Genomic DNA, 24,416 nt, shown 5'->3' on the forward strand with positions numbered 1-24,416 from the left:
CTTATTTGAACAATGTCTAAAACTTCGTATTACAAGCACTTCCTGTCTCTGTTTGCATCTTTAAGAAGAATTGCTTTATGTATCCCCCAATTGTAAGTCGCTTTGTATAAAAGCGTCTGCAAAATGATTAAATGTAAATGAAAAAATTCTATACATTTTTATAAAACCGTAATTAAATGTTATTTTAATAATCTAATGTTTTTGTAAAATGATGTGTGTGTGTGTGTGTGTGTGTGTGTGTGTATACATAATTCTTTAAAAAAAAAAAGTCCTCATCCAGTCATCACATGCAACTGGAAATATCAGGCAACTTTTTTGTCAGAAGTGGTCTAATTGGTCAGATATTGTTTAAACTCTCCTTACCAGTGCTTTTCTCCTCACAGCTTTTGCCGAACTCCAAACTGACATCCATGAACTGACCCAAGAGCTGGATGGAGCTGGCATCCCATTCCTGGACTACCGAACCTATGCCATGAGGGTGCTTTTCCCTGGCATTGAGGACCACCCGGTGCTCAAGGAGATGGAGGTACGGGTCAATACATCGCCATCAGCAGACCACTACTAATACAAGAAACAACAACATAGTGCTGAGATTGTATAAACTACATTTGTGCCGTAGACGCCTGATCAGCACTCTTGAAAGGTCATAATGTATATTGTAAATTCGGTTACCAATGTTTTTGACATCACTTGCTTCTGATAAATGGGGTTGGTGACTCTCTCAGGAGTGAAAGAATAAAATTTCAACCTACAATTTGGAGTTTACAAGTTCAGTGCATTACAGATTGTGACCTCTTGTACAATAAAGCCAGACACTTATTAGTGACACGTAATAGCACGAGCTAAAGAAAACAACGCAACTTAATGAGAGCAATCACTAAACCTCAAAATGCACTGGTCAGAGCAATTAAAAACTCTATTTCTCTTCATGCTGCGTCCACCGGCCTGCATACTGCAGGTCACGCTGTTGGCTTGCGGAGGGATTGTATGTTTATTATTTCATCTGGGGTTTGTTTTCACTGTATTTGCCCCCGAGTCCCCGGCGTAATCAAGTGCCTATGCGCACGGCTCAGGCCCTTATTGCTCTGTGTAGCTTCTCGCCCCAAAGCAACCTACATTACTATCGGCCTCCCCGGGAGGCTGCAAATTTCATTCGGCTCAGCAGAGAACATTTGAGGCACTTTATTAGTCTGTGTTGTTGGGAAAAAGGTCTTTGTCAGGTTACATGGTACATAAGGTGCTGAAGGGGACAATAATAGATGCCGGTTTGCCTTGAAGTCTGATTCCGGCAACCTCGCTTGGAGATTTTATTTGTTAGTTTTTGTTTTTAATAATTTCTTTGAATTGTAGCACTTTGTCCTAACTAGCCATGAAAACTATCCAACAACAATGTGAGATAATTACAGCCAGGTTGTACATGTGGAGCAGAATTTTGCACCAATGAGATTTCACTGTGGGCGGGGCTATTCAGTAGACGCTGCTGTGGAAACCAAACGAACGACAATGTCCAGTAGCTTGTCATGGCTTATTAGGACACATGTAAGATGTTGCGTTTGTTATGTTAGTGTAAATATGTGGCTTCAAGAAATTGACAGGTGCGGCTCATGGAAGGACACATCACCACCTTTTGCTCCTGGACTCCATGGTCGTGTCTGCTTTCTGCTGTACTCTTTCTCTCTCTGTCCTTCCTCGCCCTCACTCTGCATTTCCTTCTGTTGTGTTTTGAGATGCTAGCATCTTGGATTCCCTTTGATGTCAATCAGAGAGCTGCATGTCCCTCATGTGGACTTCTGCCGGAATGTTCGAATCAAATTCGAAATTGTTTTTCAGAAAGGTAGAATGCGTCAATCAAAAATTTTAAAAGCAATATAAATATGAAATTGACCTTACTTTCTTTTAAAAATGTCCCTAGTCTTACTACGCACAACTGATCACTTTTAATTTTTAAATAATAAAATAAATCTTTAATAATCATTAAAAAAAACTTAAATAGTCAAATCTTAAATGATAGCCTCTTCTGCTATTGGCCGGTTAAAAAAGATTGTCCTGCTCCCAAAATTCATGCCAATTTTTTAGCCAGTGTTATTGTATCAGGACCTCAAACCAGTCACACCAAACCAATCATGAAATTGGGTGTTGGCGCAGTGGATAAGACACACGTCTTTGGTGTGAGAGACCCGGGTTCGAATCCACTGTGAGACACCAATGACAAGACACTTAATCCCTAGTTGCTCAAGAGGCATGCAACCTCTGACATATATAGCAATTGTAGGTCGCGCGTCAGCTAAATGAATAAATGTAATGTAAATATAAATGGATCCGTTTAGGGCAACAATGTAGATTTGAACTATTTTACCATAGTTGTGATAGAATTTTAAAAAAGAGTCTTAAAAAACGTCTTTAAAAGAATCATGTTAAATTAATATAAATCACACTAGAGTTGATAGATTCTTTTTTTATTATTATTATTTATCTGTTAATTAAAACACAACATAGCTGTTGTATTCTATTCCTCACTGTATAATGAGTTGCTGTGTGTGTTTTCCCACAGGTGCAGGCTAATGTCGAGAAGGCCTTGACTCTGTTTGGTCAACTCCTCACCAAGAAGCACTTCCTGCTGACATTCATCCGCTCGCTGGAAGCTCAGCGCTCCTTCTCCATGCGTGACCGTGGCAATGTGGCATCACTCATCATGACAGCTCTACAGGGAGAGATGGAGTACGCTACAGGAGTCCTCAAACAGCTGCTCTCTGACCTCATCGACAAGAATCTGGAGAGCAAGAATCACCCTAAACTGCTGCTCAGGAGGTGGGAAAAGACACACACACAGAGTCACACTGATATACAGAGTTAAGGACTGTTCACAACAAAGACTGATAACTGTGAAGATAACTATATCAGCGACCACACCAGTGCATGATAATGTCCTGTTTATCATAAGCACACACTGCTTCAAACTCTTTAAAGCAGAACAGATTCTGATTGGCTGTCAATCAGCTAAAAAAATTTGGAAATGATTCTAACTATATAATTCCTCTGTTGTTGTTATATTTGCAGAAATTCACTATTCTTATAGAATTATAACAGTCATTAAACTTTATAGTTACCTGCTATAGTTACCTTCTTTTATGTGACCGGCCTTTAGCCACCGAAATCCGAAGTTGTTTCATTACAGATCTCTTAAAGCTACAGTCACAAAAACAGCCTATTTCAAAGGGTCATTGATCTAGTGCACTTACTGAAGTACACTAAATGAGCTATTCGGGACACTTCCCCCTCATGAAATACCTGTTGTCCCACTATGTTCACCTTATCTCCTCTTAACCGTTTTATTAATAAGCATATAATTTAATAATAGGCTCTTATGTAAGGAAGTAATGGGAGTTGGTAAGTCTATGTGAATGCATTATTAAACAGCAGAAAAGGCTCCTGGTGGGCCTGAGGGAGGAAGGAGCTGCACACTAGCATTCGCTCTCGTTTGCCAGCTACGGATGAATTAGGAGCTTTTGAAGTCCATTAATTAAGGCATGCTTTAATTACTTCTGTTCTGGGGAAGCTTTTGGGGGTCTTCGGCAGGCGACAGGTTGGCTATTGAGGGACGATGTTGCCCAATTACTGTAATTGTCTGGGCTTTATGAAGATTGGTAGTTTGTTTTGGGGAAAAAAAAGTGTCGTTTTTCATTAGATGGAGTTTGTTGAAAGCTTAAATACACTTTTGGATTTCATTTGTGTTGTATGAATTTTGATTCATATTTCTCTCACTCTCACTTTTCCTTTCTCTCTTTAAGGACTGAGTCTGTTGCTGAGAAGATGCTTACAAACTGGTTCACTTTTCTTCTGTACAAGTTCTTAAAAGTAAGTGTGTACAGTATTGTTACTGATAAGACTGCATTGTGTCCAGAATTGATGATAATATGAAATGTTTCTTGAGCAGCAATTCAGTATATTAGAATGATTTCTGAAGGATCATGGGACACTGAAGGAATGATGTTGAAATTTCAGCTTTGCATAACAGGAATACATTTAGTTTTAAAATATATTAAAATAGAAACCTGTTGTGATATTTAATAATATTACTGCTTTTACTGTATTTTTTTATCAAATAAATGCAGCCTTGGTGAGCATAACAAAAATCTTATTGACCCCAAACTTCTGAATAATGTTTAAGTTATGAGTTTTCACAGTTTGATTCACAAAAACAAAAAAATAAGTTTTGAATCAGTTTGATTTGCTTGAATCTGTCTCAAATCTCTCTGAATCCATATTTATTTTTTAAAAAGATATTTAACTCAAAAAATAGAAGTTATTTACTGACTCACATCAGTATGATTTGCTGAACTGTGAAGTATACTGTGTATACTGTATACTGTGAAGCACATATTATAATATTGTCCATACAATGAAAGTTAACAGTGTTGTTTTAGACCCCTTCCACTTCAGTTTTATGGACAATAACATTTGAAACTTTTTTTCCCAAAATATCGTTTTTTTGTGTGCAGAAGAAAGTCTTACATGTTTTAAACATCATGAGGGGTGGGTAAATTATTTTTGTGTAAAGTGTGTAATTACTCACTCAAAATGCACTCAAACACACATACAAAAGCACAAAAATGAACTTGCCTCTATTTTGCAAGAACACAAAATATCCAACACAACTCGGTCCAACATGATGTGCCAAATAATGAGACAGAAGCTGTCTGTCAGTGGTCAGGCAGGTCAGAGGTCATCCCTTCAGGCACCTCTGCATCCTACTCTCCATCAGCTCTTAGCTCCGTCTCATTTTGTATCTCCCCCCTCCATCCTGCATCACTCCATGATGCCACTCACAGAGCGTGATTGAGCTGCAGGATGTCGGTCCTCCCCTGTCTGTCTCTCTGTAGCTCTCTCACTCTCTCTAGTTTTATTAGTTTAATCATGCAGGGCTCAGCATGCAATGAAAGAATTTTAATCAACAGGAAACGGGAGTCCAGAATACTTTCACTTCATAGAGATTAATTTAACTATGACACAAATTGAACGTGCTTTTGTATTATTTGAGTACATTGAATCTAGTTGCTTGTAAAAGTATAGTTTGCCCGAAAATGAAAGTTGTCATTATTTGTTCACAATACTAATTAAAAAAAGTGTTTTTTTTTTTTTATGGAGTCTCTTATGTTTACCAAGGATGCATTTATGTGCTCAAAATGCAGCAAAACATTATTATTGTGAAATAATATTACAATTTAAAATAAATGTTTTCTATTGTAATATATTTTAAAAGGTAATTTATTCCTGAATTTTCAGCAGCCATTACTCCAGTCTTCAGTGTCACATGATCCTTCAGAAAACATTCTAATATGCTGATTTGCTGCTCGAGAAACATTTCTTATTATTATCCATGTTTCAAACAGTTAACAGCTACTTAATAATTATGCAGAAACCATGATATAACATGTTGTGTGTGTTTAAAATTAATGATTTTTTTTTTCAGCAAATATGCATTAAATTTCTCAAATTCGATAGTAAAAACATTTATAATGTTACAAAAGATTTATTTTTCAAATGCTGTTCTTTTGAACTTTCTGTTCTGTAAAGAAACCTGAATGTTTCCACAAAACAGCAAAAACAGTTTTTAACATTGATAATAACAAGAACCATTATTAATAAGTGTGAACCAATAACAATTACGCAGCAAATTCACATATAAGAATGATTTCTGATCATGTGACACTGAAGACTGGAGCAATGATTGCATCGCCAGAATAAATAACATTTTAAAATGTATTCAAATATATAAAAGTTATTTCAAAATTTTATATTTCACAATTTTACCGTCACATTCTATATGCTATATTTGGTTTTCTCTCTGATTGGTTTGAATTTTGATTTCTGCTACAGGTCTCAAAATAGTTGGGACGGGGCATGTTTACCATGGTGTAGCATCTCCTTTTCTTTTCAAAACCGTTTGAAGACGTCTGGGCATTGAGGCTATGAGTTGCTGGAGTTTTGCTGTTGGAATTTGGTCCCATTCTTGCCTTATATAGATTTCCAGCTGCTGAAGAGTTCGTGGTCGTCTTTGACGTATTTTTCGTTTAATGATGCGCCAAATGTTCTCTATAGGTGAAAGATCTGGACTGCAGGCAGGCCAGGTTAGCACCCGGACTCTTCTACGACAAAGCCATGCTGTTGTTATAGCTGCAGTATGTGGTTTTGCATTGTCCTGCTGAAATAAACAAGGCCTTCCCTGAAATAGACGTTGTTTGGAGGGAAGCATATGTTGCTCTAAAACCTTTATATACCTTTCAGCATTCACAGAGCCTTCCAAAACATGCAAGCTGCCCATACCGTATGCACTTATGCACCCCCATACCATCAGAGATGCTGGCTTTTGAACTGAACGCTGATAACATGCTGGAAGGTCTCCCTCCTCTTTAGCCCAGAGGACACGGCGTCCGTGATTTCCAACAAGAATGTCAAATTTGGACTCGTCTGACCATAAAACACTATTCCACTTTGAAATAGTCCATTTTAAATGAGCCTTGGCCCACAGGACACGACGGCGCTTCTGGACCATGTTCACATATGGCTTCCTTTTTGCATGATAGAGCTTTAGTTGGCATCTGCTGATGGCACGGTGGATTGTGTTTACCGAAAGTGGTTTCTGAAAGTATTCCTGGGCCTATTTAGTAGTGTCATTGACACAATCATGCCGATGAGTGATGCAGTGTCGTCTGAGAGCCCGAAGACCACGGGCATCCAATAAAGGTCTCCGGCCTTGTCCCCTACACACAGAGATTTCTCCAGTTTCTCTGAATCTTTTGATGATGTTATGCACTGTAGATGATGAGATTTGCAAAGCCTTTGCAATTTGACTTTGAGGAACATTGTTTTTAAAGTTTTCCACAATTTTTTTACGCAGTCTTTCACAGATTGGAGAGCCTCTGCCCATCTTTACTTCTGAGAGACTCTGCTTCTCTAAGACAAAGCTTTTATAGCTAATCATGTTACAGACCTGATATCAATTAACTTAATTAATCACTAGATGTTCTCCCAGCTGAATCTTTTCAAAACTGCTTGCTTTTTTAGCCATTTGTTGCCCCCGTGCCAACTTTTTTGAGACCTGTAGCAGGCATAAAATTTTAAATGAGCTAATTAAGTGGATAAAAGTGTAAAATTTCTCAGTTTAAACATTTGCTACGTTATCTATGTTCTACTGAGAATAAAATATTGGCTCATGTGATTTGAAATTCCTTTAGTTTTCATTTTATCAAAATTTAAATAACGTCCCAACTTTTCCGGAATTCGGGTTGTATATATATATAACTTTCTAATGATCCTGGAAGCCTTGTTTAACTTGTTCGGGTGTGTTCATGTGTGTGGACCTCGAGGGTCAGAGTTGAGAACCCCTGATATAAAGATATATGATTGCATGTGAGTGAGGAAATCAAGTCTCACTTAAGGCAATAGTATGGCTAAAAATGATACATACAGCAAGAATATTTTGCCTAAAATCTTTTGTGAACTATGAAATTTCAACAGATTTAGAATGGCGTGAGGGTTTTTTTTTTGGGGGGGGGGGGGGGGGTGAACTCATCCTTTCAGACCAAATAGCCCAATTCCGATTTGCTAGTTTGAAGTCTGTTTCAAGTTTTGACTGTTTACAGGCCTCGTTTGACTCCTCTGCTAACTGACAGAAGTTCAGAAGCAGGCAGTTTAAAATCATTAATTAGCATTAGGAAAAGCGGTGCTGTTTTAGACGATGGGATTGTGGCATGAGTTAGTGGAACTGACAAGCTGTTGTCACCAACACACAGCTTGTGATACCACATATGAAGACACGGCTCAGACAGCACAGTTGAATCAAACCTTCTCAGAAATATTTCTCACAAAGTACACTTTTTTTTTAATCAACATTCTGGCCACAGTGTCAACAAGTCTGCTCAAGGCTGTAGTGCGGAATATTTGATCTGCTAGCTCTATATTTCAACAGGATATTTTCCTGCTACTGTTCATTAGCCCTATGGGTGGGTGAGGTCTGGCTATGTTTTCTGCGCTCTCTCACTCTCTTTCTGTCTATTTCTTTAATGAAGCTGAAGCGTGGGATGAGGTCTGGTCTCTCGGCCGCGTGCGCTGCAGTGGGGGTCTCTAAGAGTGATGTATTTGCGATCCCACTCGTTAGCAGCTGTCTGCTTAATTAGCGCAGATGCTAACGAGACGTTAACAGCATATGGTGGGAGGGTGGGTGGAGTAAACAGGACGAAGTGATGGAGGAAACCAGAAGAAACTGTTTCATATGGGTATGTGTAAGGCGGAGGGAGATGGTGGGTTTCTTCGTTTCACCGCGCCCATCATAGTCAGTGTGGTCAGGGGTTGGCTGAGGAGGGGTATGTGCCTGATGCATCTCGCATGTGACTCCTCACTGTAATTTTTATGGCTTACAAGATTCCTGCATTAGAACCTGATCAATCTTCTGAAATTATCTCAGATTTTGACTTGAAAATTTGAAGCTACAATGAATAACTGAAGCAGAAACTAGCGATTTGAAAGCTTAGCTTATGCACATGATATCACACAAAATCTGAGGCTACAGTGAAGAAGATTGCTAATTGCTAGTTTCTCTGCTGATTTTGTGTGATTATGTGCAACTCTATCTGCTATCTGAAGCGACAATAAATAAACTTGCTAGTCAAAATTTTCTGAGGCAAAAGCTAGCAAGCTAATTCACATACAATACAAAATCTGAAGCTACAGAGAAGAAACTAGGGTGAAGCAAACTTATTCACTGATTTTAAAATAATTTCTCATTTTAAAAGTTTTTAGTCTTTTATTCATATTTTATTTAAGCTTTATTTAGTTTTTAGCTTTATTTGGTGTCTTTATATGTCAGTCAGATCAAATCTTCCTCTCTGAGTGGATGCTAATTGTCCAGAATAAGTCATAATAGTAACACAGACTACATGAGGCTAGTTAACTGCTAATAGACACCTGGATCAAACAGAAACATAAATCTGAAGAATTAAGAAAACTGAAAAACAGAAAGTTGTTTGTTAAGTCAGTGAAAGATGTTAATGCTAATGCAGAAAACAGCCTATCAGTCCACACCCCAGCCATCCCTCTCTCTCTCTTTTCTCTTTTTCTCCACACCTATCCGTTTGTTTCACAAAGGGGTTTAAGTGCTTCCTCCCAATCGTTAACCTCCATCTATCTTTCTCTTCCTCCCCTGCATTTAAACTGTTTGTCTTTTTCGAGAGGGGCATTTTGAGTGTGTGAGGCTAATGGTTGTATTGATTGGCAAGTCCTTGTGATTATTTGAAAGCGGTGCACCATTATAGCTGCTTGTTTTTCACATCTGAAGTGACAGTTTATCAGTAATCAAGTTTTGCTCAATATACATACCTGAAATGCATTTTATGTCCGCGTGTTACTATGAAAGGAAAGAATGGCTATTGATTGCGTCATCTTTTTGCTTTGTCTTCCACTTTTTATAAGGTGAAAAAAGTCACATTTTTTTCACATCATGGAGTCCTTACACACTGTTGTTGTTTCTGACACTCTTTCTCTCTCTACAGGAGTGTGCTGGTGAACCTCTCTTCATGCTGTACTGTGCTATGAAACAGCAAATGGAAAAAGGCCCTATAGACGCCATCACCGGAGAGGCCAGATACTCCCTCAGTGAGGACAAACTCATCCGGCAACAGATTGACTACAAGACTCTGGTCAGTGCAAGTGCACAGCACAAGTATATTTTTTAATTTTCATTCAAATAGAGATTAAACATAAATTTACTTGAATAGTCTCATGCATAATTCATGTCCGCAAATCATGCATGTTATTATAGAAGAAAAAAAGTCAACGTGTAATGTTGTTAGCTTAGCAACAGGCTAACACTAAGCCCTATTGAAACTAGTCAATTCTCCATGTACTTTATGTAAAGAGTGTTATTTATACTTCCTGCTGATAGTTTCAAATAATAATTATTTAATAAGTATTAAATAATTTAATAGATTGATCTTTAAGGAAATTTAAAGGATATTTTCTTAGAGAGGGATGAGCAGCTCATTGGTGTTTTCAGCTTGTTTTTATAGTGAGAGTGCCTTAACTGTTACTTAGATTTCACTGCTGGTCATATGCTCTCCCTATAACCATGTATGTGACAAATAAAAATCTTGAATCTCGAACTGTTCAAACTAGATGCTAATAATAAATTGCTCAGACTGATTTATCTTGTCTCCTTTTAGACACTTCATTGTGTGAACCCCGAGAACGAGAATGGCCTGGAGGTGACAGTGAAAAGCCTGAACTGTGACACAATTACCCAGGTGAAAGAGAAGCTTCTGGATGCTGTGTATAAAGGAAGCCCATACTCACAGAGACCAAAAGCAGGAGACATGGACCTGGGTAAGAACTCTTGAGAACGACGGAGGGAGGAATATGGCTTTTCACACTTGAAATTGTTAATGCAGGGTTATTCTAATCCATGGAGAGCATAATCCTGTCTTAATTTGTTTCAAGGTGCACACTATTTATACTTTGCCCTGTATTTGTAATTAATGCTGGGCAGTTGGGTACATACTCTACATTTGGAAACCTTGGGTTAATGTTCCTATTTGCATATTTATGAGGTCAATAAGATTGATTGGCAAATGACCTGTTTTAATAACTGCCTGTCCATCTCTGAAAATGTTTCATGTTAAAGTAAAGGTTTCTATGCAAAAACACATGAGTATTGAATGAGGCAGTTTATGATTGGTTTTCTGTTGATGAATAATTTGCTGTAACATTCTAGCCCTGCATCATTTCACACTGTATAGTGTGTACCTTTGCCTCTGCATTTTGTGAAGGTTTTAAAACATGGGGTTAAAAGTGATTCTAACCTCTTTTCAAAATTACAAAAGTGAAATGTTGCATAACCCAGGACAAAGAGTGGCCTTACCCAGGGTTAAACACAATGTGAAAAACCCTGTAGAAATGTGCGGCTTGGATGAATGGATGCCAGAGCAGTTATTCTTCAAGATGGTTACATCAATGAAATATTACAAGTCATTTTTCAGGAAGTTTCATAGTTGATTGTCATTTAAATTAATGGTCAATTAATCATTTTAATCACTGACTTTAATGCAACAAAATGCATGTGAAAAAGTCCAAATATTATATGGACATAACCTAAACTTTGTGGGGAAGTCGTGGCGTAGTGGTTAGAGAGTTCGACTCCTAACCCTAAGGTTGTGGGTCTGAGTCTCAGGCTGGCAATACCACGACTAAAGTGCCCTTGAGCAAGGCACAAAATCCCCAACTGCTCCCCGGGCGCCACGGCATAAATGGCTGCCCACTGCTCCGTGTGTGTGTGTGTGTGTGTGCAGTGTGTGTGTGCACTTTGGATGGGTTAAATGCAGAGCATGAATTCTGAGTATCGGTCACCATACTTGACTGTATGTCACGTCACTTAAATAAATTGACAATTGGTAAGCTTAATTAAATGATTAAACTAAATTATTAACATCCCTTTTGCACATCCTTGTAATCAAATGCCTCTGTTCAAAGCAGGTACTGTAAGCTGATACAAATGTTCAGCTTATCAGCAGCTTGATATACTGTAAATGGATGCTGATGTCACCATTGTGGGCACCAGGGAAATAGACACTGAACCATATCATCCACAGCAAGATCCCATTAGCTCGAGCAGTTCCCAACATGATTGTCATCTGGCTCAGACTGAGTGATGCTATCAGCTGCAGATCTCATCTGGCTTTACTCCGCTCCTTGGCAGCTGTCTTTCAGAGCCTGTTTCGAAATAAGAAACTGCGACTTCTCCTGCTACAAATAAACAGGGAGGTGGTTTATTGGAACGGTTTGCTTGTAAGAGGCTTAGAATAGTCATTCTCATGATCTTGATCAGATCTGTCATTTAGATCTGACCCGGACTCTGACTTCCTAGTAATGTTGCTCAACTCTGGTAACAGCAAGCGCATGCTTTTGCATTTGTTCAGCTAAGAAAAGTGACTTCACTCTGCACAGGGCTATTCGAACAAGGTCTGCACAAGGTTATGTGTTATAAATGAAGCCTTTCTAAAGAGGATAAAAGGAAAGAAGCCTTTCGTCCTTGTTGTGGGAGTGATGTGTGTTTTGTACACATACTGTAGCTAGAGCCAGAGTACAAAATTGTTCCCAAAAATTAGCTAAATATGACAAAACTTGCTTTGAGAGGCATTTGGGGACAAAATGTATTTATAAATAAGTAATTGCTGTTTTCTTAAACATGAAACATCACCCCATTCTTATTGACACACCATACTCAACTTGTTTTCTGTTGCAGAGTGGCGTCAGGGGCGACTGGCGAGGATCATTCTGCAGGATGAGGATGTCACTACTAAGATTGATAATGACTGGAAACGCCTGAACACACTAGCACACTATCAGGTACGGTTACTGTCCACACCTGAGCTGTTACCATGGAAACAGCCTTAATAAAGAAAATAAAAGGTTTGATTAAAAATACAAGAAAAACTGTAATATTGTGAAATATTATTGCAATTTAAAATAATGGTTTTCTATTTGAATATACTTTATACTTGATATAATTTATTCCTGTAATGCAAGAGACTTCTTTAAAGCCAAATTCAAATCTTAGTGTTTTATTTTATTTTATATATATATATATATATATATATATATATATATATATATATATATATTAATTCTAAGTATTCTTACCTGGTATACAAATAGAAATGGTTTTCAGTAATCTCTATAGAATTATCTTTAAAATTCTTAGGAATATTTCATTACATTCATTCATTAATGACTGTACAAATTAATGGTAACTCACTGAAATAAGTTGGGAATTTAAAAGTTGTTTTTCTACAAAACATTTGTAATCAAGTCAACATATGAGTCGTCACTGTATATCAAACACCACCGGTAAAAAAATTGGGGTAATTTTGTAATGTTTTTTTTTTTTTTTTTTGTAAAGTCTCTTATGGTCACCCTGGCTGCATTTTTTTTCTGAAAAATACAGTAAAACAAGTAATATTATTAAATATTATTACAATTTACAATAACTTTATTTCTTTATTTTAAATCATTTATTCCTTTGACTGCAAAGATGAATTTTCTGCAGCCATGTACTCCAGTTTTCAATATCACATGATCTTTTTAAAATAATTCTAATATGCTTATTTGGTGCTCAATTATCAGAAACATTTGATACACAACATACGGGTTGATCGGTTGCACTTTATTTTACAGTACGTGTACTTACATGTACTTGTAGTGTACTTACAGTGTATTTATCTAAGAAAGTTCTGGTAATACAAGGTAACTAGTGTTTTAGGTTTTAGGGGTAGGTTCAGGGTTAGTACCTAGTTATTACATAGTTATTGTAATTACTATAATAAGTAAATAGTATGTACACGAGGAACAGGACTGTAAAATAAAGTGCTACGGGTTGATCTGTGTGAGTATTGTGGCATAATATATGATATGCCTGTATATATAGTATAGCCTGCTAATGTCTCTGTGATTTGAGTTTTTCTGAGTATGTTGCAGTAATATTGTGCTGCTCACTGTCCTCAGGTAACAGATGGGTCTGTTATCGCCCTGGTGCCAAAGCAAAACTCTGCATACAACATCTCAAACTCATCCACCTTCACCAAGTCCCTCAGCAGATACGGTAAGAACTCAGTCTCATTCTTCTTTTGATTTTCTCCTCAGAACGTTCAAGTCTCATCTCCTTCGAGAATTTCATCAGAAGAGTGAGATCATATGAAACCAAAAGACTTGTCTATATTGCTCCCAGAGCCCACTGGCCTCTACGTTTCCAATGAAAATGAGGACTCTAGCTAGTATCGTGTCTTTGTGTCGCGATTTCAAAAAGCTGGCAAACTTAATGTTTTTTTATTTTTTATTTTTTGCTGTTCTTTGTGATGATATTGTTTTGTTTTCTGAGCACTTTGGCTCTCTCATGGCAGACGTCCATTATATTTCCCTTTGAGAGGGGGCTTCATGTCTCAGATAATTCTCTGAGTGCTATAACACTGGACACACATTCGTATTGTTGTTCAAGTCATGTTTCACCCATTGCCATAGAAACGGCAGCAGTTAGCACAGTCACTGTGGTGTCAGAGTTGATGCTGATGCTTATCATCATTGGTCATTTCATGATCTGGCCCTTACTTTTTTTATGTAAGTTTGTGATTATACCTTTGAACATTATTCCAAGTCCTTTCACCCCTTTCACATTCAGGAAGTGAATTCATATCTTCAATACCCGAAGGAAAGTTCCTCCCCAGCCTCCAGAATGGACATGGAGATACGCATCTCCCTGGGCCTCCGTAATGAAGTTTGACACTGGTACCATTAATAATGAACGATGCATTCACAGGCCATGGGAGAGAATTGAGGAAGTCTTATTTCAGACTGCTCAGAGGGTATTTTTATATATTCGTGTCATCCTTTATTATCCTGAGCTGAGAATTATATGCGATTTGTGTCACATTGAGAAATGATATATGAACACTTGCTTGTTGCTACAGTAGTACCATGCAGGCATGAACGGCCTGTTTGACCAGAATCATACTCATAAAAATATAGAAGCTTACATCTGCAAATACACAAAGGCAAATCTTTGGTCAGCGATTGACCAATAAGGTTTTCTTATAGAAAGCAGGGTGACTGATATAATGCTGATGCATACAGAAGAAAATAAAATATTCAACTCTTTCTTTTTTTTTTTTTTCTTGGTAGCTTTTTTTTTATGGGCTGCATTTATTTGATAAAAAATAATGTGAAACAGTCATATTGTGAAATAATATTGCAATTTAAAAGATTTGTCTATTGTAATATATTTTTTAAATTATTTTTTTCTGTAGTGATGATGCAGAATTTTAATATCAATAAAAATAATTTTAATAAGCTCATTTGGTGGTCAAGATGCATTTCTTATCATCAGTGCTGAAAACAATGCTTTGTTTTTTTGGTTTTGTTGGAAATCATAATCGTAATCAGAAAAAATTTCAGGATATATTTGATGTAAATTATTTACTTTAAACAATAATCTTCTTTAGTAAAATTATAAATGCCACATTATTTACAGTACATGAATGAAAACTAATTTCTAGTTTACATGAACTAGAAACTTGACCGTAGAAAACCATCATTACAGCAACACTATGGATGCAGTACACACTTGTATTTAATTATGAATTGTGCTCTGACACATTTCGGTGCCTGAACGTCTGCGTTGATGTACTTGCAGTAAATAAGTTTCAGCCATTAGTGTTTATCTCCGTTATCTTGTGGTCTCTGTGTAGCTTAAAAATGCTCATTCCCTGGTTTATTTATTCCTTTATTTATTATTTATTTGCTTTTTTACTATTATGTTTTTCTAAGCCTTGACTTTTTTATGTGGTATAATATAAAAGCACTGCGAGGAGCCGAATTAAGCTTACAGTGGCTGTTTCTTTCAAGCATGCTGGCCTGCCAGTCTGTGACTGATTAACTAGACTCCAGACGCGGGACTCTATCTTTCACTCCCACTTGCCACTTAAGGATAGAATAAACCTGAGGGAGTTTTTGATGGATTCTGCAGATGCAGTATATTCATTGTAGTTAAGGGCATCCACAGGAAATTATCCTTACCCAGAATGCCTTATCCTTAGACAGATTACTGTGCTTAACCATCCATTAGCCAGAGCTCAGCTCATCTCCGCTCTCATCTTTGATGTGTAACTCCTGGGTTTCTAACAGCCGACTGCTCATCAGATAGAAGAGACCGCCGGACCTGATTTACAACTGCCAATGTGACTGTTTTATGCTGTTTAGGTTTTTGGTTTATATTATATTTATGAAGATGTGTGGGTTCAATACTACCAGAGATCTCTGAACCATCCAAATTATGATGAAATAAAAGCAATAAGCCTCGAGAGGCCATGCGTTACATTGATTTTAATGCTTTACGAGTACCTAAAACACCCTTGACTAAAGTAAAATTACTGTAATGCATGGCCTTTCAAGGTGTATTGCTTTTATGAAACGGCAGCAAAATAAGGAACATGATAAAAGACATCAATTTTTACTAGATAGTTTGTTGAACTATAACATTAATCAGCATGAACAATTCTTTTGGCAAGTATTGTCATTTCTTGGCCTAGCAAATGTAAAAATAGAGCCATCTGTGTTATAAAATTTGTTGATGCTTGACTCCGTGTTTCTCTTCAGAGAGTATGCTGAGGACGGCCAGCAGCCCAGACAGTCTACGGTCCAGGACGCCCATGATCACGCCCGATCTAGAGAGCGGGACCAAACTCTGGCACCTCGTCAAAAACCACGACCATGCAGATCAACGTGAGGGCGATCGCGGGAGCAAGATGGTGTCAGAGATCTACCTGACACGACTGCTGGCCACCAAGGTGAGTTTGCATTAAGTTTTCTCTCTTAAACCTGCTATTTATGAAGATGCATTTTGGTCGATTGGATCACGAGGGAGTAGATGAAGGAGGTGTTTTAATCTGTCTCGTTTGTCCACCTTCCTGATTGGTCAGAAATGGTCAGAGGTGACAAGCTGAAAACCTTTCAGACTCTCTTTACACCTGTATTTAGCATTGTCCACTTGTGTTTTTGTGATTGACAAAAATGCATCTTAAGATATGCTTAAGAACTGAGATGAACCTTTAGGTTTTGAGGATGATGAAAACGATGCAACGTTTTGCTTTTATCCTAACCAAATCCAATAAGCAATGAAAGACAGGATGGTTTGTTATTTCAGTTTCCTAGTTTTCTTGTATTTTTTATTTGCTGCTGTGCTGGGAAAAACTGCCTACATTGAATCCCATTGGTCCAAAATCCTGCAAATTAAACATCAAATATGTTCTGATTGGCTGTAATTGTAACAGATTCACATTTAGTGTTGACAGAGAAATTGCTTGACTCTTGTCACATCGCACCTGGTTAGGACACAATATCATGTTCCTGCTATCTAATTTCCACTCTTCTGTCTTCCTCCCTCTATTCTTGTTTCTGTAGCTTATTGCTTTGCCTCCTAATTGTTAGGCTAGGGAAAAAATGAAATCAGAATATGTTTACAAGTCTCTCGGGTGGTCAATTTTGATACATAAGAAAAAACGAGAGATAAATGAAATGCTGGAGCGGAAGAGAACAACAGGAGACAGGTAATTTGTTGTGGATCGAGTGCTTCATGGTGCGTGGTGACAGAGCACAGAATGAATGCTGGGAAACCACATGGACTGTGCCTGTCTGTTTCATACACACACACACACACACACACACCAGCATCCTAATCAACACAATCCATATTATCTGAGAGCCACTGCTGTTCTCCCACTCTCAGAGATGATGAATAAACTGACATCTCCAGTTTGGCTGCTAGAGGCCCTTTGGTGATTTTTGGCCTTTAGTATGTTTTTGCAAGTACCGATTCCATGCAAGTAGTCGTTATGATCAATAGGATAGGTTTACAGCTGTGAAAGTTCTAGTAGCTTCAAACCGTTAGGTTTTCAGGCTTTTTCTGTCGGTCAAATTTCTGCAATACAGCAGTGTAAGCTTGTGGATAAAACATATTATGAATGTAATTAATAACGTGCAACTAACCAGAATATTGTACATAAAATAAAATAAAAATTGAGCTTTTAAAGCAGAAATGAAAAACCTTTCCCATATTTTGTTGATTACATCAACAGTCAAACTCTACTGTTTGCCATGTTAATATTTAATAATACTGGTCACAGTAAACAATTCCAGTATGTAATATTAAGTATAATTTATTTTTATTTTGTGTGATAATTTAGGTCATTTTGCTGTTAGGTAGCAACTTAGTCAAAAGCGTGATTTTGGGGCAAAACCAGTTGAAAATCACTGATTAAATATTAATGTATATGAAATTAACGTATATGAAAAAAATGACATTTGACCGTCATATATTCATTTAGAGTCACAGGTGAAACATTTCTGTTTTCTTCTTTCTCCACAGGGTACTTTACAGAAATTCGTTGATGATTTGTTTGAGACGATATTCAGCACAGCTCACCGTGGCAGTGCCCTCCCTCTCGCCATCAAATACATGTTTGACTTCCTGGACGAGCAGGCGGACAAACACCAAATCACAGATTCAGATGTTCGGCATACCTGGAAGAGCAACTGGTGAGGAGCGGCAACTCGTAAACATTTCATTCATTGTAAAATTTCTGTTTCATGAAATCAGTTGGACTTTTTTCTAACCATCTACCCATTTCCTTCCCTCGTCCTCAGTTTGCCATTGAGGTTCTGGGTGAACGTGATCAAGAACCCTCAGTTTGTGTTCGACATCCACAAGAACAGCATCACAGATGCGTGTCTCTCAGTTGTGGCCCAAACATTCATGGACTCCTGCTCTACATCTGAACACAAGCTTGGCAAAGATTCCCCCTCCAATAAGCTGCTCTACGCTAAAGATATTCCCAACTACAAGAACTGGGTAGAAAGGTAAGTGGAATGAGATCTTGCTAGGCAGAAAATGCCCTTATTAGTTGTTAATTACAACCTTCAAAGACTCCAAATCATCACACTCATCTGGACCTGCTGTTTTGCTGTCCTGCAGGTATTACTCAGACATTGCGCGCATGCCCGCCATCAGTGATCAGGACATGAGCGCTTATCTCGCGGAGCAGTCCAGACTCCACCTGAGCCAGTTTAACAGCATGAGTGCCCTCCACGAGATCTACTCCTACATAGCCAAGTACAAAGACGAGGTAAGAGAAAGAAAGGCAGAATATGTTGTGTTAATATTTGCACATGGTTTAAGCAATGCAGTTAATGGTCATAATAAACCATTTGAATATTTAATGTTAAGGACAATTCATTTTAGTGTTAAATGTTAAATGTAGGTAATTTTGGTGTTGGGTAGCAACTTTGTTGACATTTTGGTCTTTAGGCAAAACCAGTTGAGCCATATATATATTATTTTGTTGTAAATAATGTGCCATGAGTAACAAACATTTCAAACACATTGTCACATGACCACACTGTTGCATGGCTAATTCATCAAGTTGCATCTGGTTATCTCAGGAATTAAATAAAACATTTGCATAAAACTTAAATCAAACACAGAGTCAAGAAATATATGTTTGAGCAACATTAGAAGGTCAAGAAGAAATAAAAGGTTAAGTTGAGCAAGTTGCATCATGGGATACTCTATTTCATACATTGTGGTCTGGTTGCACACTTAACTATTCAGCAAATAGCTGCTTCTGGCATACAGAAACTTATTTTGCTATAAATAATGCATTCCACTTTTTAGAAAAATTGTGTGTAGAATGCTATTCTGAAGATGTTTCATAGAAGAAAAATGAAAGAAAGAAAAAAATATGGTGGCTACTCTGACTAGTACATCAGATTTCGACCAAAGCAGGCCAGAATAGGCTGTTAATAAAATGGCAAAATCTGAAATCTAACACATTTAATACATGGCCATTCAGATTCAGTATTATCCATGTAGCCCTTCACATATAACGCCATCTGACAGCACACACAAGATCATGTGTCAGAATCAGTGACTCATTCCAGCCAGGCTGGATAAATGGAGAGATAATGAGCCGCCGAAGGAAACCATTTAGTTCTACCTCACACAGAAATGAGGGTGTGTGTGTGTGTGTGTGTGTGTGTATTTTAGTGAAAAGAAAAAGACACAGTTGCTCTCCATAATTATTCCTACATTTGCAACTGTTTCTTCACCTATTAAGCAGATATAAAAAGGTGCCCATAGTTAGCACCTACCCTTGTTTCTTTCTAAATTATTTCATTTCCATCTTCCATTTCTCACCTTCGGGAGAGTTTAGTCTAACACAACTCATCAAACCTCATCTCGGATCTCTATGAAACCACTCTCCCTCTCACTGTCTGACATTAATACACTGCAGCTGGTTGCGTTTTAAACAGCCGTTTATGTTCATTAGTCTTTATTATCCAGATGCACACGTGTCCACATGAATCCCCTCGCTGAACCTGCATGAAAACAGGAGGGAAATTAGCAGTCCATCCATTATCTGATGCTGAGGGAGTTGGAGATTCTTTTCTTTGCTGTTTCCTTTACATTTAGACACTTGCTTTTGGTTAAACCAAGAAGATGGGTATTAGCATCACACGCTGTTTTGCAAACAAGTTCTGAGCGGCACATGTGCATTTCCGTCAGCAGACAGACACATACCCAAAGGAAATGAAGTCAAGTGGTTAAAGATCTTTACTGGTAGAATGTTGTAGGTTTGAACCCCAACTTAAATCAGTATTATTATTGTGAACCATTAAATTTAAATTCACTCTACCTCTGTAATGACTTTTCTTGTCAGCTGACATCATCAAGCCCTTCTATTTTTAGCCCCTCCCCCAGCAATTTTTCCTGACCGATAAAGTAAACATCTTTAAGCACCTGTGCAATAAAATAAAGAGGGAAATCTAATAAGTGTGTCATTAAGGCTTTGTGTATTTTATCATTTTTATGCTGAGATTATTGTGGGAAATGTAATTTATTCACGCAAGTCTGTTGCCTCAGAAACCAACTAAATAACTCAAATCTGAGGTCATTTCCTTCTCTACAGATCCTGTCCGCACTACAGAAGGATGAGTTAGCTCGGCGACAGAGACTGCGCAGTAAACTGGAACAGGTTATCGATACCATGGCTCTGGCAAGCTGAGGACCCCCTCCCCATCTCTCCACCCACCTCCTGACCCATGCCCCCATGCCTCCCCCACAGTCATACACATGCACGCACACACACATACACACACACACTAAGCTAATGGACTGCAAGGACAGAAGCAGTACACTGGAGACCCCTCAGCCCAGGGTGGAAATCCTCTTTCATCACTTCCTTTGAACTCAACATGCAGCAGAATGTCTCCTCGGATGCCGCGTCCAACCAAAAGGACTTCGTTGTTTGGATTTTTATCATTTTGGAGTGTGTGTTGAGCCACGCTTGTCTGATTTTACTCACTAAGGATGTCTTGTATTATGAGCCAGAAGAACTTAAAGCCCATAATGGATAAAAGCGGTGCCCCCCCCCACAAATGGATTTTTTTTTTTAAGCGCTTAATTTAACATCTTTTTCTTTTCTTTGGGTTGATTGAGCAACTCACTCCTGTCTCCTGCCACTTGTGTTACTGCTGAATTTGCACAATTTACAGGAACTACAACAAATGAAAATGATATAAATATATATATATAAATGTGTATATATATATACACAACTGCATTTTTATACAAAAAGTGAAAAGATGCGTACAAAGTTTTCCATTTTAACATAGAAAAGAACAAGATGAATTTGATATGTGAAACAGACTGAATTATGAAAAAAATATCAAAAAAATGTCCTGTGCCATGTTTTATTTGAATGTTGTTTTGTGCAAAAAAAAAAGATTTTCTTTAGATAAAATGTGCTATGATTTAAATGTTGACAACCCTAGTGACTGAAGAACTGAGACTGAAAAAAAATGTGCAAAAAAGAACAAACTCAGACAAATGTGTTCCCCTGTGGTACCTAGTGTTTTGGAGGGAAATTGTCCTAACGAAAAACAAGAATCATTGTTTAGTTGGTGGATGAATCTGTGTACTTAGTTTGTACTTTTTTTTTTTTTTTCAACCTTTATTGCAATTTGGTTTCAGTCTGAAAGCCACTTGAGGACAATATTCTTTGCTATTCCATGCAAAAACATGTTTTCATCTCGTGTTCATTTCTCATATTCAGATGTGAGCACTCTCAGGCATTTTTGCACAAATCAGTCTAGAATGAAGGAAAACTTGAGATTGAAGAACCAACGAATGTGTTCCGTTACTGATGATGTTACAATCTGGCATTCTGAGAAGGTTCAGTGACATCACAGTAAATGTAGCAAATGTTAATTCCATGCAGTTCCACTTTTCTTTTAGCTGCCTACATTTTTTAAAAGCTTAAACAAGCTTAAAAGTGTGACACACAGAAAGTGTTTTTAAGCTAAATAATTGTACGTGAATGCTACCCATTCACGAAATCTTGTAGTTAAACTAAGTTGATTTGAATTAATCTCAGAAAGGCATTAACTATAGATTCACGTTCTTAAAACACCCATCATATCAGCAGTAGATGCTTTTTTGGAAGTAGAATCTTTTTATGGAGTATTTTTATTTATTTTTTGTTTAATTTTCATAAGCTACTTGACTTCCTTATGCCATTTTTATTTGAAGTTTTTGTGCTTGTTCTTTATCGTTCCTCTTGATATTCAATTCCACTAACTCATTAGCATCAAGATTGGTGATTTGCAGTATTACAAACACAAAATTGCAGTGATTTTTAAACCGTTTCAGGACTATCAAGTCGAGCTCTGCTTTACTTTTCTTTGACATATTGGTTGTTTTGGAGTTTCTCTTTATTTTTTCTCTCTTGCGAGCGTTGGTAACTCTGCGAGGATATTTATTGTAGTGACTCGCTTTCATGTGCTGCAGCAGTTCTCTTAAAGTCGGTTGTGTTCAAACAAGAGAAAGCCTCTCCTCCTTTTGCTTTCCACTGAGATTAAAGTAGAAGTAGACTTTCTGAGATGCGATAGAAACATCTTTGAAAGATTTAGGTCAGAAACCCAGTGAGAGAAAGAGCGAGGCGCACCAACCGAATATTTGACGGGTTTTCGCTCGTGTTACCTCAGCCATACATCAGATTTGATTCCAGCCGGGAAAGTACCATATTTTCCAAACTATAAGTCACACTTTTTTCATAGTTTGGCTGGTCCTGCGACCTATAGTCAGGTGCGAATTATTTATAAAAATAAATTTGACATGAACCAAGAGAAATGAACTAAGAGAAAACCTTACCGTCTACAGCCGCGAGAGGGCGCTCTATGCTGCTCAGTGCTCCTGTAGTCTACACTGAAGACATAGAGCGCCCTCTCGCGGCTGTAGACGGTAATGTTTTCTCTTGGTTCTAAATAAATGCGACTTATAGTACAGTGCGACTTATATATGTTTTTTTCCTCATAATGATGTATTTTTGGACTGATGCGACTTATACTCAGGTGTGACTTATAGTCAGAAAAATACGGTAATAATGAATCACTCTTTACACATTTATTTATTTTGGGATTGCGGCTTACATTATTGATTTTATGCCATTGCGATTTCTGCTAATCAACCGGGAGCAGGTCTTCCATGGTAAAGACAATCTTCCTTTAGACTCAAGATGTTCACCTGTAAGGAACTGCCTTCATTTTCAGTCTTCCCACAGATGTCTACTGAAAATGAATTAGATCGATGTTGGATTTGCTTGCTTGTGTTTAGCTCTCATAAACTCTTGGCGATCATTCCTGTCATTCTTAGAGCAAACTCAAGCTACATTGAAGGAGTCATCAATGAAGTACAGTAGATAGACTTTCTTAAAGTAAACATACAGGACACAGTACTGTTGGACGTGTATGTCTTAATTTTATCAGTAGAAGGATAGGGCTGGACGTTTAGCATTGCAGGTGACATAGACCCCTCCGTCTGGCCTTCATTATGTTAGTATGTTATGTTTATTTTCACACGATTTTCTGCAAGCTTCGAAATTACAAATTGATTTGAGAATACAAGCATGCTGTTCTACTTTCATTCCAAAGGCTGATAATGGTCATTCTACATATCATATATACGGTCAAACTTTTTTTTTTTTTTATCTCGATGTGCTTTGCTTTGTGCTAGGTTAGCGGGACTTTGGTGATGGTGATTGTAAAGCAGCTGGTTGCATTGTAATGTCTCAGGACATGTTTCACTTCGATGTTGTCTTTGCCTTTGTTTTCATTCAATTTTTTTTTTTTTTGGCGAGTGCTATCTTTTATTTTCAATGGTTTTTAGATGTTGAGTTATGGAACATGTGGAACTCTTCAGAGATATTCAAAATTTTTCAAAGATTTCGCTGTGTAAAGTATTTGAGTGATGCTTCTCATTTTATGACACTTGTTTTGAGAGCTACTTTGAGTACAGGAACAAAAAAAAAAAAGTTACTAGCCGAACAAAAGGTGTTTCAGACACACAGAGCTTTCATTTTGCACAGAGTGCCTTGTCAACTCCTCTCTCATTCTTCTCCGCTTCCTCCGACCCTTGCATTACCCACAATCCATCTCTTTCCATACGCCTCTTTATTGCTGTCTGGCCATGCCCTCTTTCTTCCTCTCCTCAGTCCAAAAGACCAATCCGGGTTTTGATTTCCACTAATGGTGTTTCCAGATTAAAGAAAAAAAATCTTTTTTTGGAAGGATTGATTCATTTAAGCGAAGGAACAAAATGTGAGCATGTAGATTTCAAAAAACAAAAACTGAAGAATTTTAATACTTTATTAATTCTGATACCTTTTAAAGAGTTTCAGACTTGAATCAACTGTGACAGGTTGGCTGTTAAATGCTCATTGTGTAAATATTGTGCTCTTTCCTATTTTGCAAATTTATTGTGTAAA

General features: G+C 37.6%; 1 protein-coding gene across 3 annotated transcripts in view; it reads left to right on the top strand.

Moving 5' to 3' along the window:
* Positions 1 to 21,023, top strand: part of LOC132129724 (plexin-A1-like) — a 221,246-nt gene extending 200,223 nt beyond the window's left edge. For 2 of the 3 annotated variants that reach the window (XM_059541422.1, XM_059541424.1), the window contains 12 exons: positions 384 to 532; positions 2,552 to 2,808; positions 3,789 to 3,855; positions 9,549 to 9,695; positions 10,218 to 10,377; positions 12,293 to 12,396; positions 13,552 to 13,648; positions 16,195 to 16,385; positions 17,963 to 18,132; positions 18,241 to 18,453; positions 18,569 to 18,719; positions 20,562 to 21,023. In XM_059541422.1, coding sequence (XP_059397405.1) covers positions 384 to 532; positions 2,552 to 2,808; positions 3,789 to 3,855; positions 9,549 to 9,695; positions 10,218 to 10,377; positions 12,293 to 12,396; positions 13,552 to 13,648; positions 16,195 to 16,385; positions 17,963 to 18,132; positions 18,241 to 18,453; positions 18,569 to 18,719; positions 20,562 to 20,657 — 1,802 coding nt within the window. In that variant the 3' untranslated portion in view covers positions 20,658 to 21,023. The remainder of the gene's footprint in view (positions 1 to 383; positions 533 to 2,551; positions 2,809 to 3,788; positions 3,856 to 9,548; positions 9,696 to 10,217; positions 10,378 to 12,292; positions 12,397 to 13,551; positions 13,649 to 16,194; positions 16,386 to 17,962; positions 18,133 to 18,240; positions 18,454 to 18,568; positions 18,720 to 20,561) is intronic. The other variant, XM_059541423.1, reaches the window with a different exon arrangement.
* The last annotated feature ends 3,393 nt before the right edge of the window (positions 21,024 to 24,416 follow it).

The sequence above is a fragment of the Carassius carassius genome, chromosome 46 (genome assembly GCF_963082965.1).
Source record: "Carassius carassius chromosome 46, fCarCar2.1, whole genome shotgun sequence".
NCBI classification, from domain to species: domain Eukaryota; kingdom Metazoa; phylum Chordata; class Actinopteri; order Cypriniformes; family Cyprinidae; genus Carassius; species Carassius carassius.